The following is a 16237-nucleotide window of genomic DNA, read 5'->3' as shown; positions in this document are numbered from 1 at the left end:
CCCCTATTTACTCAGTCCCTGCTATGGAGCTCAGAGGAGTGACTCATCCTCATTGTCTTCCCGATAAGAGGGGGAGAAGCTGAGGCCGTGTCACTGCCTCTACGGACGGACGGACGCACGGGTGTCCTCATGTCAGAGCCCTCCTCTGCAGCTCCTGGGGCTTGGGCCCCGAAGTATGGAACTGCCCGGGAGGATGGGACTTGACTCAAGGACAAGCTGCATTTGTCCCCTTGCCCAGTCTGAGCCAGGCATGCACGGGAACAATACCCATATTCATACAGCATAGGGGTTTGCCAGTAAACCCACGTGACTTGACATCACGACAGATGTGGGGCAAAGGGGGCAAAGACACAAACGCTCCCTTGTGTGCATTCTGCTCGGTGCTGCCCGTGAGCTTCAGCTGCAGGCAGACTGCACGGTTTGTGGCCTGCAAAGCCTCAGCCCCATACTAGGGGTCCAGATGTGGACCAGTGAAGTCACAGACACCTGCCCAGGGTTATCACTGCAGTGTCCTGTTGTGTATTGTGTGGAAGTATCATAGATTCTCTCCCTTTCAGCCCCTATTTCAAGAAAGTTGACCTGGTCCCAGTTAGCAGGGAGGGATCAGCAAGTATATAAAAATTCATCATTATGATTCATAATTGTCACCCATCCTTTGTATTCTTAAGATTAGCAGTAGCTTGAATTTGTTGTGCACATCTTGATGACATGTCAATCTTCACAACCACCTCGTGGTGGACATTACCATCCCCGCGTTGCAGATAGAGAAGTGGTGCTCAGAGAGATGAGGTGGCATTCCCAGGGTCACAGAGCTGGATTTCAAACCCAGTCTTCCTGGGCTTCTGAGGTAGAAATGCCCCATGGGGCCTGCGTGAGGGGGCTAGGGTAGTCCCTGAAGAACCGCTGTGACTTCTCCAGAATATAACTGCAACCTGGGCCCCTCTGGGCATTCCCGGGGGGTGACTAGGGCTAGTACGCTCCCCCGGATCCCCATCCCAGGACTATGCCTTTTGTTGGGCATAGTCAGAAATTGTAAAAGGCACTGCCCTTCTCATCACCCCCTCTCCACTGGTCACTAAAATTGAAGGCTTAGAACGTGTCACTCACACCCTCCCTTTAACAAGAGGATAGAGCCTTTTCACCCTTGACATAGAGTAACCGAATTGCAACCGCAAGATCTCTGTAGTGTGCTCTAAGGGCAGGATCTTTTTTAAATTTTCTAGCAGCCAACCTCTCATGTTACTGATAAGGAAGTTGAGACCAAGAAAGGGAACATGTCTTACCCATGATTACACAGAACTTAGTAGCAGAGTTAGGACCCAGTCAAGGGTCTCCTGACACCAGGCCTATCTTCTCTGCACTAGAGCAAGCTGCTCTACCTTTGCCAACATGTGCCCTTGGGTGTCACTAACTGTGCGTGCCTCGCTGCCACCCATGGCAGGGCCGGCTGCCCCAGTGTGCACAGCCCCTTGCTGCTGAAAGCTTGCCCTGACAGCTTCTTCTGCCAGGTAGAGGCTGGCAGGGGGCTCATCAGAGTCCCAGGAATTTACCCTGAGTTTGGGGGGTCTGTTTTCATTAGCCTAAGTGGATTCATCTACCTGGAAACAGGTGACAGACTAGGCCAGTTTGTGTCCTTCGTAGAATCTGGGGCTCCCAGGGATATTCTTTGTCCCAGTTAAGGGGTATAGGCACCCTCCAGGAAGGCTGAGGGTAAGATAGGAGTGAGGACTTGATGCCATGGGGTCCTAGAAGAGAGACTGGTGGGAAGGAGGCTTGAGAGCAAAGGTGGAGGGGGACAGAGAGATGGAGGGAGCACAATCACATCAAGGGAAAACGGAATTGCAGGAAACAGCTGGGCCTCCATGCTAATACCTCCATGTCCTGTCCTCTGTCCTCTCTCCTCAGGAGTTTATATTCTGATTGGAGCCGGCGCCCTCATGATGCTGGTGGGTTTCCTGGGCTGCTGTGGGGCTGTGCAAGAGTCCCAGTGCATGCTGGGATTGGTGAGTATCCTTTCTGTGTTCCCCACACCCGCCCCACCCCCTGCCCCCTAGATCCCATAGAACAGAAGGGGTGGGGTGGGGCGGGGCAGGGTGGTGCTGGGGAAGGGGGATAGAGGGGGTGAGAGAGGGGGAGGGTGAATAGGATACCCCAAGGGCATGAGCTGTCCTCAGCACCCCCAGGGTCCCTCCACTCAGGGCCCTACCCCAGCCTCCTGGCCAGGCAGCTGTCTCGTCCTCTCCCCTGTGGTGATGCCTCCCTCTCTTCCTCTCTGGAGTCTCTATCTTATCACTTTCCTTCAGGTGACTAAATGCCAGGACTTTGTTTTTCCTTTTTTCGAGGGCCACGTTTGCTTTCTTTCCCTGAATCCACAGGTACCTGTGCCTTCTCTTTTTTTCAAAAACTTGTTTCAATTTTCCTCAAACTCCAGAGTGTTCTCACTTTATTTCCTCAAATCTCTGTGGTTTTGTGAGCAGTGGTATTTTATTATTGACTGGCTCCTAATTAACTCCTTAGAAATACCAATGCTGGGGCCCCCTCTACCCAGGCCTTCCCTCCAGGCCTTCCCTGCTGCGGCTTTCGCTCCTCGCCCGGGCTTAGCTCTCTCAGCTCCCCCACTTCTGGGAACGGCTCCATTTGTGTCCCCAGGTGCCCAGTCCCAGGGAATTGCTATTCCTCCTTGTTTGCCAGGATACCCTTTACTTTTCTGGTTGGCTAAGATTGTTCCTCGCCCACCCCCCTTTTTACCTTCTAGTTCTTTATGTTCCTCTTGGTGATATTTGCCCTTGAAATAGCTGCGGCCGTCTGGGGATATTCGCACAAAGATGAGGTAGGTGCTTTCTGTAAGATCTCGGGCCTCCGGTGATTTGGGTTTGGGAGTTTGCAGATGAGGGGTGATGCGGGCGGAAGGGTGTCCTGGCTGCCCAGCTTGGTCAGCTTTCATCACGCCTCTTATTCCACCACGTTCCCACATGCCCTCAGAACGTGAGCTTCCCCAGGGCAGGGAATGTGAGCGTTATACTACCCTGGGTGGTACTGTGCCAACCACTGCTTCCAGTTCCCCAAACGGTGTTGGCACAGAGTAGATGTTCAGGAAATAGTCATTGGGCCAGCGTATCTGCATGTGTCTCACACCTCGGCAGCCCTTCCCCAGTTCTTCTGGAAAAGACAGCTTAGGGCAGCGGTTCTCAGCCTGTGGGTCGCGACCCCTTCGGCGGTCAAACGACCCTTTCACAGGGGTCGCCTAAGACCATCCTGCATATCAGATATTTACATTACAATTCATAACAGTAGCAACATTACAGTTATGAAGTAGCAACGAAAATAATTTTATGGTTGGGTCACAACATGAGGAACTGTATTTAAAGGGCCAGAAGGTTGAGAACCACTGGCCTGGGATGAACGCCCTTGCTCCTTTACCCAGTCTATAAATATGAGCCAAGCGATGCACAAACTATTGCTCTCATCTTAAGGACCTTTGCCACCTAGTGTGGCAGACAGACATGCATTTGGTAAGTGTCACAGACGTCACTAATATCCAAAAGCCCCGTGGGGTAGGAAAGGGGACTCTCTGGCTTCCTGGAGAAGAGAGCATTGGCCTAAACCTTGAGTGAGAGAGATTTCAGGAGGAACGTTGGTGGGAGACAGGGTACTTCCCCGCAAAGAAAGGGCCTGAGCACAGCTGAGCTTGGGCTCCATGGGGAGACCAATGCATTATGGGCCAGGATGGCCACGTCAGAACAATGTTTTAGGAAGGACTGTGTTGTCATGTTGAGCAGGAGGGAGGAAAGCAGAGAGACACTAGATGCAGGAACCCTGTTTAAAAAAAAAAAATGATTTCATTATTCAGATGATAGAAGCCACAGTCATGGAAATAGGAAGGGACAACGATGAAAAATACTGAAGGAGGAACGCTGGACGTTGGTCAGCTTATTGATATTGTGGGTGTGGGGGGACCAAGAGACAGGCATCCATTAAATTGGAACAACCTCAGTTACGGGAGGATGGTAACATCTCCTTTCTTTCATAATAGGTAATACTTATTCCCCAAATTTACTTTGTACCAGACACTGTGCTAAGAGCTTAACATGTAATGTCACTTTGAAATTTTCACAGTAATCTCTCGGGTAGGGATTAATACACTTTCCATCCTAAAGATGCAGAAAGTGAGGTTCTGAGGGGCTTGGTTAATTTGCCAAAAGTCACACAGCCTCTGAGTGAAGAAAACAGGAAGACAGAAGCCTGAGGAGCTAGCCAGATCAGGAGTTCTGTTTTGTTTTTTAACTTAAGTTGAGGAGATAACATTTTGTTCATAGATAGAAGGGAAGGAGCCGCGTGGGACCGAAGGGACCAACCATAGGTGCAGGAGAAGGGGGAATGACGGGAGCAGAGTTCCTAGAGGATGTGGGAGGAGGGCGAGGGGTCCCAGAGATGGCTGAGGGGAAGTGGGGGCGTGGGGACGGGGGCAGTCTGCTCGGTAACATTTCCCGAGCGCGGGAATTTGTTGGCTGAGTGTGGAGAAGACGGAACAGGTGACATTTGTTCATTTGTTCTGCTGCTCTCTCATCTGTTGGTCCATCACAGGTGATTAAGGAACTCCAGGAATTTTACACGGACACCTACCACAAGCTGAGAAACAAGGACGAGCCCCAGCGGGAAACGCTGAAAGCCATCCACTATGCGGTATGTCGCCTTTGCGTCCTCGGAGCATGTGCACACGGGCACTTGCTGCCCCAGACCAGTGCGTCTCTATTTCAGTCACTTTTGTGTTTATTTCTCTCACCCCGTCCCTGCTCTTCTCTCTGCAGTTGGATTGCTGTGGTATAGTAGGGGGAGTGGAACAATTCATCTCGGACATCTGCCCCAAAACGGATATACTCACAAGCATCACAGTGAAGGTAAACGTGAAGAGCAAGTGCCCCTGCCCACTTGCTCTGGGCAAATCCCATAAGGGTAGAAGTGAAGTTTGCCCTCTCGTTCTGGGAGTACAGGCATCTAAGTGCTTCACAAATATGTCTTCCACCTGCAACATCCCAGGGTGGTCACCTCATTTCTCCACTGCCTTGGCGCCTTCTGTGTCCCCAAGGGCAGCAAAACAAAGGCCAGACCAGGGAAATAGCAAAGCGCTTCTAGCTGCCTGCAGTGATTTGGCAGCTGGAACTGCCCAGTGCTGCCCCATGTTCTGCCTCCCCCAGCACTCAAGGCATCAGGGACAGGTGTGCTCTGAGTCAAGGACATTGGCTTTGTAGACTTGTAAATGGCTCAAGATTGTAAACTAGAGCTAATGTCCAAACTGCAGAATGGTAAGATGTAACCCAGATAAGAAATAGACCCAAAGCAGGGGCTTACCCCTCTTTCTTCTATGATTTCTTATCCAAATATGGGGGACCCACCTCCTATTCCTCTCTTGGTTCTCCTTTCTATGCACCAACCAAGACACCTGAATCCTCCTGTCCCCTTCCCTTTCCCTGGAACCACCAATGCTCTGGGTGTGAAACGGGTATTGTGGGAGGAAGGAGGTGTGAGCAGGGATCGTGTGTGACCAGGGTCTTGGTTTGCCCCTCTAAGCCCTGCCCTGAGGCCATCAAAGAGGTCTTCCACAACAAGTTCCACATCATTGGCGCCGTGGGCATCGGGATCGCCGTGGTGATGGTGAGTGTCCTGGACATCGGCGTGGGGGGTAGGAGGGGGTCCTCTTAGTAGTTAACATTGATTAAGGGTATGCTCTGGCCAGGCACTATCTTAAGTGCTACACATTTATCAGCTGATTGAATCCTCACCATACCTATGAGGTGGAACTCTTAGCATTCCCATTTTAGAGACTAGGGAACGGAGAGACAGAGAGGTTGAGTAAATTGATCAAAGTCTCTGAGCTCATGAGTGAAGCTTCTGGGATTTGAACTCAGTGTTCAAATCCATTCTCTTAACCATTAAGGTTCAGGGGTAAATGTAAGGTGAAGCCACTGCTGCTGGTCCACAGACCATGCAAGGGTCTGGATCACCCCAGACCTGTTAGTTATCCTGGAATGATCTTCGAAACATGTTTTCATCATGCACCTGCTCTTCTTTTTCCCCCAAAAAAATAGTTCAATGAAAGCTACATGGATGTGAATTGTCTCATCTCCCTCTATAGTCTGAAAGGCATCCAGAGTGGACAGCCCAACACGTCATATAATCTACTCTCTAGTAATCAGCTCCCAGGAACCATCAAGGGTTGACGAGGTTCCCTGGGGTTTCCCCTTCTTCCCCCAGGAGGGGGTTATGAGAACTCTTCAAGGGCCACAGCCCTCGTCTGCCCCTCACAAGACTACCCCAAAAGAGAGAATTGCTTCCTTTCTAAGTGGTTATTTGTACCTCTCATCTGCATCTAGAAGACCTTGGCACAGCTTTCAGTAAAAGAGATAACCATACTTTTTAAAGTAGAATATAAAACTCACAAAAACACAAAGGTGGAAGTGAAAGTTCCAGCCTGTGTGGACTATGGAAACATCTGAATTTGAGCATTTAATTTAGCTCTGAGTGTATTTGTCTCACCCTGAAAGTTCTCCAGGGAAGTTACTTGCATTAGCAAGTGGCTGCAGACTCTCAGAACCCCACCTGTCAGTGATCCCTCCCATTATCTAGCCTACACGCCCCTGCTTTGATATTTAATTCACTTGGCCTCTGATTCTCATAGTCCTTTGTCTTGGGCTGAATGACTCACGTCTTTCCCTCAGCAAAGCCACTTTGTTCCTCCTATTCCTCCCTGTCTTCCAGATCTTTGGCATGATCTTCAGTATGATCCTGTGCTGTGCTATCCGCAGAAGCCGAGAGATGGTCTAGAGTCAGCGTGCGCTCCTGAGCAGGAAAGTTTACCCCTGAAGATCGTTGGTTATTTTCCTGGGGTTTTATTTTTGTTGTTATAGTTTTGTTGTTGTTGTTGTTTCTTTTTTTTTTTTCTTTTTTGCCACTAACTTTTAGTATTCATTCTGCATTTATAAACAAGGAAAAAAGTTATTCTATGTTTATCTTTTTTAATGCTTTATTCATACGGATAGTTGAGAGATTGAGGGACTTGTTTTGCTTTGGTTTATAATTTTTGGTTTGTTTTTGCTTATTATGTTAGGCAGAAATCCTGCAATGAAAGGTACTATATTTGCTAGACTCTAGAGAAAAGATATTGTACATAAAGAGATTTTTTTTTTCTTTAAATAGATTTAAAAAAATGTCTATCAAATTTAATCAGATTGTAACTTATGTTGAAGACAATTTGATACATAATAAAAGATTATGACAATATCCTGGATTGGTTTTGGGGTTTCATGGCTTCCTTTATCTTTTTTTAGAGCTATGTATTTCTCAGATGTCTTTCAACTTCTATCTGCTTTAACTGCATTTACATGAAAAGTAGGTTGGAAGGTTGGTCTTCCTACTTTACTAATGAAAAAAAATCAAAGTGTGAAGAGATGAAGGGATTCTGACCCAAGGTCACACAACTGCTAATAGGTCAACACTAGAACCCCTCTCTTGCAGTGTGTTGTGTGTTGTGTCTTGGGGGTACCGCAGTAAATGTGAGGTCCCTGGTGGCAAGGACTTTGTTTTATTCACTGCTGTGCCCCCAGCACTTAGAACCTAGTGTCTGGTACGTAGTAGCTGCTCAGTATTTATTATCCATTAACATTTGTTGGTTGATAAATGAGTACGTACCCATTAGGGTTTGATCCAAGAAGCAGGATATTAAATATTATGGAGAGAGAAAGAGACTTTGCTACAATCATTGGAGCTGGCTAAGCAGTCTCTGTAAGACGTCTTTGCATCTGATGCTGGAGCCTGAAGCCCACGGGGCAGACAGGAACGACGTGAATTGGGGATGGGAAGGCAAGAACAAGCTAGAACTCGCAAGCATAAGCCCACAGAGACAGACAAATCTGTATGGGCTCTTGTTCCTCTGATGTTGGTGGTATGGGTCCTACAGAGACATTGGCCAGGAGTTGGACAAGCTGAAGTGAGCCAGCAAAAAAGCAACAATTTGAGCTACAAAATGGCTGCTGCTTTATTTCCCTCCTCCAGACCTCCTACAAGGATCGTCTGGGTCTCCTCCTGCTCCACTCTAACCAGAACCGTTCAGGAGGGGCATGCTGGGAAGTATAGTTCAGCTTAACTAGGTTGAATAATCACTGAGCCACCAGTGTAGGAGACGTGGCTCTACTCAGAATGTCTGCAATCTAGCGGGCAATTCAAAGTTAGGCAGGCAATTACTACAGAGGGAGATAAACACTATGAGAGGATAAGTACAGAGGCATACGAAACCTGTTTTTATTCTCCACCCCTTGATTCAGTTTGGGTTCTTTCTTAGTGTTTAAAAAAAAAAACCAAAAAACCAGCACACCAATATTCCTAGCAGCATTATTCACAATAACCAAAAGGTGGCAACAACCCAACTATCCATCAACAAATGAATGGATAAACAAAACGTGGTATATCCATACAATGGAATATTATTTCATACTAAAAAGAAATGATGCATTAATACACATTCTACATACAACACAGATGAAGCCTGAAGATATTATGTTAAGTGAAATAAGCCAGAAACAAAAGAAAAAAATGCTATATGATTCCAATTATATGAGGTGCCTAGAATAAATAAATTCATAGAGATAGAAAGTAGATTAAGGATAACCAGGGCCTAGGGGTGGGGAGAATAGGGAGCTATTACTTTAATGAGTACAGAGTTTCTGTTTAGGATGATGAAATTTTTCTGGAAATAGTGGTATGGTTACATTGTGAATGTACTCAGTGCCACTGAAGTGTACACTTAAAAGTGGTTAAAACGGTAAATTTTATGTTATATTTGCCACATTAAAAAAAAAAAAAATCGGCTGGGTTGGCATCCTGGGTTTCATTGCTGTTCTATGGCCCCAGGTCCCTTATAGGGAGATCCTGGACCCGTGGACGAGGAACTGCAGCTCTTCGCTTGTGTGCTGTGTGCTCTCCAAAGAGACTAATTGTTTCTGCTACTCTGTCCACATCGGGTGGGAAAGGGCTGGCCCTCAACTCCCAAGCTTACGGAGAAAACATCTGAGCCAGTTTTAGTCAAATATCTGTCCCTGCCTGGTCAGCTGGCAGTGAGCGGGGAGGGGTGCATGTAGTAAAGACAGGGCCATGCTCTGACCTGTAGACGGGACCCAGGACCCTCCACCCTGCCATCGATCCAGTGAAACAAGTTCGCCTGACTCCTGGCCCACAGGTCCAGGTGATGCTCTAAAGCAGTGGTTCTCAACCTTCTGGCCCTTTAAATACAGTTCCTCATGTTGTGACCCAACCATAAAATTATTTCATTGCTATTTGTAACTGTAATGTTACTACTGTTATGAATCGTAATGTAAATATCTGATATGCAGGATGGTCTTAGGCAACCGCTGTGAAGGGGTCGTTCGACCACCAAAGGGGTCGCGACCCACAGGTTGAGAACCACTGGTCTAGAGTTAAGGCAAAACCAAGCTGCTACATAGGCCTCAGGACCCGAAGGTCTTATGGAGCAAAGGCCTTTAGGAAGCTTTAGGTCACAAAAAGGCAATAGACTCTGCCAATAACAACAAGAGCTTTGGGCCCAGAAAGAATCACTTTAAGCAAAAGAGGAATGCACCCGCTGAGTATGTTGGCCTCTGGTTCAACTGTTAAAAGCAGCCCAGGGCAACACATTTGAATAAACACAGCTGGATAGTAAAAGGTTATGACTTCACCCTGTGCCCTTCAGAACTGAAAGTGCTTTAAAATCCCTAAACTCCTGGCAGTCTCCTCACAAGGGCCCATCTCTACATCCCACGTCCTTCTACAGCGGAATGGCGCAAGGGTGGATCCAAGACCCCACGCATCCCAGCACTGGTGCTGCTTGCTGGCGCTTCCTTGGGAAGGGGGTTTGACTAGTGCCGTGGTCGGCAAACTGCGGCTCTCGAGCCACATGCGGCTCTTTGGCCCCTTGAGTGTGGCTCTTCCACAAAATACTACGTGCAGGCGTGCATGTACAGTGCCGGGAGCCGGTCCATCCTTGCTGTTTCAAAGGACCTGGCATATATGGCATACTGTTCTTAATATGTTTGCTCACCTTCTTGGCACTATGTGTTTTAACCAAGGTCTCTGAGAAAGGGTGTTTCCCCAGGTAGGGATTTTCCCCTGAAGTTAGGGAGGGAATAAAACCTCTTAACTAAGTGCCAGGTGGGTAATTAATCACTTTAACTACGAACAATCATGCTTAAGCTACATAATCTTTACTCCCTGGAATGGAGATAAGAAACGCCCTAACCTTTGTAATAGAGATTGATAGGATTGAATCAACTGGTATAAATACAGATGTAATAAGACAGCAAGACACAGAACAGAATACGGAACCAGGAGAGACAGAACCTAGGCACAGAACCTACACAGAACGTTCTCTAGAGACAGAAGAACTTCGCTAGAGAGAACATGGCAAAAGATCCTGGACAGAAACTGGCCTCAGAACCTAGAGACAGAACCTAGCGAGAGAACATGGCAAAAGATCCTGGACTGAACCTGACTACAGAAATTGGCAAGAGAACCTGACTAGAACCTGGTAACTGAACCTGGCTGGAGAACCTGGACAGAACCTGGCTGGAGAACCTAGCAAGAGAACATGGACACAGACCCTGGCAGGAGATCCTAACCAGAACTTCGCTGGAGATCCAGACCAGAACTTGGCTGGAGATCCTGGCTGGAGATCCTGGCTAGGCTGCTGATCAACTGAACACTGTCTTCCTGTCATTCCTTCTTCGCCGACTCCGTCCACACCTTTGGGGACCCCTGGACCTGCTGGGGTTGGGCCCCGGCAGTACAGTGTGATTGAAACTTCGTGGCCCATGCACAGAAGTCGTTATTTTGTGGAAGAGACACACTCAAGGGACCAAAGAGCCGCATGTGGCTCACGAGCCGCAGTTTGCTGACCACTGGACTAGTGCATTAAGACACTCCAGGAGTTCAGGCAATTTTTGTTTCACTAAAAGTTAGGTGAGGGCATCTCATGAGCTTCATGGGCAAAGATGGAAAAGTATGGGAGGACTTATAGCATAATGAGGCAGACCCCCCCATACAAGGGGAAAGGTCTCTATTGATGGGCTAAGGGAGTCCTGCTTTGCCTTATCCTGGTCAATGTTTTAAATGGTAACTTGAAATATTAAATATTGTAGATTTCACAAAGCTCTGAGGAATATCCAGTAATTTGGGTAACAATTATGGTTCAAAGAGAGATTTCAGGGTCTGGAATGATGGATTATGATACCCAAATAATGTATCTTAATAGCAATAAATAATAAGTAAATGAAATCAAGCAATCTACAGTCTCTGATCCTTATAGCTAGGATAGATTTGGCTGGTTAGATAATGGGATTTTTCCCCCATATTAAGTCTAAAGACAACCACTGTATTGACTTGGCAGCTAGGTACTGTCAAAGATGGCATCTCTGATTCTCTTAGCTTGTCCCCCATGGTTACAAAGCAGCTGCTGCAGCTCCAACCATCTCTACTTCACAGCAGGAAGTGGAGAAGGACAAATGCTCGCTAAGACTCCTACCCCTTTTAGCTAAAATGCAGAAGCTTCCTCCAACAAAAGCCAACTTCCATTTGTGAAACATTGGCCCCAGTCTGTCACATGGGTACTCATAACTATAGGGGAGGCTGAGAACACATCTAGTTTTTCCAATCTACAGTGAAGGTAGGAAAGGGACAGGTCAGTTGTGAATGTTTTCTTTCATTTTACTGTTCGAGAACTTGAGGTTCGGAGAAAAACATTTGTCCCAACATCATACAATTCATATACTGGATACAAACTTGAATCCAGGTTTGTCTTTCTCCAGTTTCAACCAGGCTGCCTCCCAGGGTTAATATCATAAGAGGAAATTTAACAGGAACAAACTGGAACATCATTATGAGTTGCTTGGAAGAACTCAAAATGCAGGAGATGGAGAAACAATTTCCCTTGAAAAAAGACATGGAAATGTAGCTTACCACAAAGTTAAGTGAGGCTGCCTGGGCTCCATCCAGAGTCACAGATGCAGTGGTTGAGCCGGAGGGTGGTATGATGCCCCAATCTGGGGCCACTCCTTAAAAAGGAAAGTGCCAACCAGAGACCTGAAGGGGACAGACCTTATTGGGGAGGGGCCTACAATCATGTCACCCCAAGAGGAGAGTGAAGGACCTGAGAATTCTAACCTGGGGTTGGGGGAGAGGGAGCAACAACACAGTGATCTTTGTTTTCAAATATCTAAAGGGCTTAAGGGCTATACCAGGGGCATATATTATCTCAGAGGTCACAGTAAGAACTGATGGGTGGAACCCACAGAAAAACAAATTTTGACTGAACACAAAGAAAACTCCTTAAAAGCAGGGATCGCCAATGGAGAAGATGCTCTCCAGGAGTAGTGTTCCCCCCAGGAGAGGCTGGAGATGGGGTTATGCCAATTCTTGCACTGATGGGGACTTGAAGAATTCTTATCTCCCTTCCACCCCTAAGCACTTATGAAGATGTAGGTCTTTAAGCAAAAAAAAAAAAAAAAAAAGTTCATTATGGAGGGGGCAAGGGTGGGGTGAGGACCTCTAATAAAGGTTAATGTAAGAGTACAGTTTCTGTTTCTATGGGCAACCCTAAAATACTTCAAAATAATGCTTTATCTCTGAAATTATTGCATTTTTTCATACTCAGTGCTATTGGAGGGCTCTTGGAGATGAAAGGGAGAGAGCACCGGAAGCCTTAAATCATGGGGTTTGTTGGGAGGACATTCAGCATCTCAGCAACCACAGCAGGACTTCTGAGTTCCTGTGCGTTCTAGCCTGGCCTGCAGGAGGCCAAGCAGAGAGGAGACACTGGCTCGTCCCAGCTCTTCATATGGCCTCTGCTCCCCTCCCTCGCCCTCGCATCCCTAGGTCTTTCTGCAGCCTCATCCAAGTTCGCTTAGCAAAAAGGTTCTAAACAGGTTGTTTGGCACCGGAGCTGGTGCTGCTGCTGCTGCTGCTGCTGGCCCACCATGACTGAGCTGGGCCCCGCCCCTCACCCACTCCCACCCTGTCCTGGCCCGCGGGGCCTGATGGCCTGGCAAGTCTGCATTCACTGCGCCCCCGCGCCACTTCCTGCGCCTGTGAGCGCCCCTGGACAGCCCTCGCCCCACATGTGGACACTGCACCACCCGGGAGCCTGGCTCCAGCACCGTGGCTGGCGGCCGGGGCTTCCACATGGCCTGCTTCCTGGGCTGGCTGCCTGTCTGGTGGTGGGGCTGCCTGCTCTTCTCCGTCAGAAGAGACCGAAGTTTCTTATCAAAGAAAATTTGGTTGGAATCCCCAGAGCTCTATGAAATAAAAACACTCGAAAACTTTGCCTCTCTCTGACTTGCACAAATTTAGTTTGGCTCATGCATTAGAAGGGGTGGAAAGATGGGTGGATGTCAATCACATTAACTGCTCAGCCGATAGGCTGTACTTACAAGATTCAAACTTTGTAGAAAGTCTTTTGCCCACTGGGGGGAATAACGACTGAAGAAATCATGAAGGAAGGCAAGAAATTTCACCCAGCAGTGATACGCAGTCGCCACGTTTATAGTATCCAGGTGACTGTCTAAAGCAGGGGTGCGCAAACTTTTTGACTCGAGGGCCACGATGGGTTCTTAAACTGGACAGGAGGGCCGGAACAAAAGCATGGATGGAGTGTTTGTGTGAACTAATATAAATTCAAAGTAAACATCATTACATAAAAGGGTACAGTCTTTTTTTTCAATAGTTTTATTCATTTCAACCGGGCCGCATTCGGCCCGTGGGCCGTAGTTTGCCCACGGCTGGTCTAAAGTATAGCTATTTGTAGTGGATTGCTTATTTGTAAACTGGCCAATTTCAGTTACTTGAAATTATGCGAATGAATAATGCGGGTTGACCAGACTTGCTTAGAATTTAAGGAACCCTGTGCCTGTAAATGTTACATATAGTACAGTTTTCATATTCCAGGTGTATCATGGAGCTCTCTTGCTTCTTCTACTTTTTAAACTTTATGGTGTCACACAACTATAACATATTAATGATCTTGTTACCAAAATGAGAGGAAAAACAAACTTTTCACCAGAGTTTCCACTTCTATATTGTTTTATTACCAAACGATTAGATAAGCTGTTCTACTGCTGTTGCCTTTTAAATGTCCAGGGTATTAGCACTTTCCTGGGTGTGCTTAGGAGATCGAGCTATGAATTCCTTGGATTTTCTGCTGGAGTTCATTTAAGGGAGTCCGATTACATGATGAACAGTAGACTGAGATGACCTTCAAGTGACAATGTCATGATTTTCTTGTTATGTTTCAGCTTTCTGATTAAGATACAATTCTGTTTAAAACCAAATAGCATTAAAACAAAAACAAATGGCATTAGTTGTAGGTTTCCAATTTGGGAACCTATTTTAGTTAATGTTTCAAAGAAATATGAAGCCTTAACTATTTTTACTCTGGAATGCTAATGAAACAAATAGATTAGAGAGATGTTGAATTATTCATCATTTAATGGTGTTTATTAACAACTAGAGGCCCGGTGCACAAATTCATGCACAGGTGGGGGTCAGCCGGCCTGCCCCGATCCTGGCTGAGAGGAGGGAATGTGGGAGGTTGGCCGGCCAGCCCCACCCCCTGGTCAAACTTCCAGTCAAACTCACAGTCAAGGGGACAATTTACATATTACCCTTTTATTATATAGGATGTTTATTTTCAGTATTTTAATATGGGTAAAATTTTTCACTTCCTCTTAAGAGGAATAATGTTTATTGATTAAAGTGGGAAATGGCAAACAACAAGTACTGGCGATGACATGGAGAAAAGGGAACCTTTGTGCACTGCTGGTGGGAATGCAGACTGGTGCAGCCACTGTGGAAAACAGTATGGAGTGTCCTCAAAAAAAAAAAAAAAAAAAAAAAATGGAACTGCCTTTTGACCCAGTGATCCTAAGAATTGTGAAACACCAATCAGAAAGAATATATGCACCTCTATGTTCATAGCAGTGTTTTTTACAATAGCTAAGATCTGGAAATAACCCAAGTGCCCATCAGTAGATGAGTGGATAAAAAAGCTGTGGTAGCCGAAACCGGTTTGGCTCAGTGGATAGAGCGTCGGCCTGCGGACTGAAAGGTCCCGGGTTCGATTCCGGTCAAGGGCATGTACCTGGGTTGCGGGCACATCCCCAGTAGGAGATGTGCAGGAGGCAGCTAATCGATGTTTCTCTCTCATCGATATTTCTAACTCTCTATCTCTCTCCCTTCCTCTCTGTAAAAAATCAATAAAATATATTTAAAAAAAAAAAAAAAAAAAAAGCTGTGGTACATTTACACAGGTATACTACACAGCTATAAAAAAGAGAGAAGTCTTGCCCTGACTGGTTTGGCTCAGTGGATAGAGCATCAGCCTGCGGACTCAAGGGTCCTGGGTTCGATTCCAGTCAAGGGCATGTACCTTGGTTGCAGGCAAATCCCCAGTGGGGGGTATGCAGGAGGCAGCTGATCAATGTTTCTCTCTCATTGATGTTTCTAACTCTTTATCCCTCTCCCTTCCTCTCTGTAAAAAATCAATAAAATATATTTTTTTTTAAAAAAAGAGGGAAGTCTTACCCTTTGAGACAGCACGGATGGATCTGGAGAGTATTATACTAAGTGAAATAAGCCAGTCAGAGAGAGACAAATACATATGATCTCACTAATATATGGAATCTAATGAACAAAGTAAACCGATAAACAAAATGGAACCAGAAGCATGAATACATGGAAGAGACTGGCCAGTACCCAAAGGGAAGGATCAGGTAACTGGATAAAGATGATGAAGGAAATAGCTAAAGAACATATGCATACCTCATGGACATGTACAATAATTTGGTAAAAGCCAAGGAAGGGATTGTCGGGGGAGGTTTGAGGTGGGTAAAGGGGGGCGGGGGGCAAGGAATTCCTGCAATAATAACAACATTTTAAAAATGTTTAATAAAAAGATGGGAAATTATTAAGACACCAATTGTATTTCAGATCTTTGACTATCGTATGCAATAGATTTCATTTTTCATGAACTGTCTTAGCTTTTCTACTTGTAAAGTAGAGGTATTGATGAAAAAAAAAGCATCCCTATTATTATCTTTTGTCAGGTCATGGATCCCTGGCCCCAGTGCTTGTGGTTAAGGGAGCAATATCAACGTTGAGAATCCCCCAGGTCCTTCCAAGCACAGGAAATTAAGCAGAAAGA

General features: G+C 46.4%; 1 protein-coding gene across 2 annotated transcripts in view; it reads left to right on the top strand.

Moving 5' to 3' along the window:
• Positions 1 to 7283, top strand: part of CD9 (CD9 molecule) — a 35057-nt gene extending 27774 nt beyond the window's left edge. Inside the window, exons 3-8 of one of the 2 annotated variants that reach the window (XM_036301175.1) lie at positions 1906 to 2003; positions 2756 to 2830; positions 4585 to 4683; positions 4809 to 4898; positions 5569 to 5652; positions 6757 to 7283. In XM_036301175.1, coding sequence (XP_036157068.1) covers positions 1906 to 2003; positions 2756 to 2830; positions 4585 to 4683; positions 4809 to 4898; positions 5569 to 5652; positions 6757 to 6822 — 512 coding nt within the window. In that variant the 3' untranslated portion in view covers positions 6823 to 7283. Of the gene's footprint in view, positions 1 to 1905; positions 2004 to 2755; positions 2831 to 4584; positions 4684 to 4808; positions 4923 to 4963; positions 5015 to 5568; positions 5653 to 6756 lie in introns of those variants that run through there. The other variant, XM_036301176.1, reaches the window with a different exon arrangement.
• Positions 7284 to 16237: the final 8954 nt, after the last annotated feature.

This window comes from Myotis myotis, unplaced genomic scaffold, assembly GCF_014108235.1.
Source record: "Myotis myotis isolate mMyoMyo1 unplaced genomic scaffold, mMyoMyo1.p scaffold_m19_p_3, whole genome shotgun sequence".
NCBI lineage: Eukaryota > Metazoa > Chordata > Mammalia > Chiroptera > Vespertilionidae > Myotis > Myotis myotis.
The sequence above is the reverse complement of the archived record's forward strand: the minus strand, read 5'-3'. Positions and strand labels throughout refer to the sequence as shown.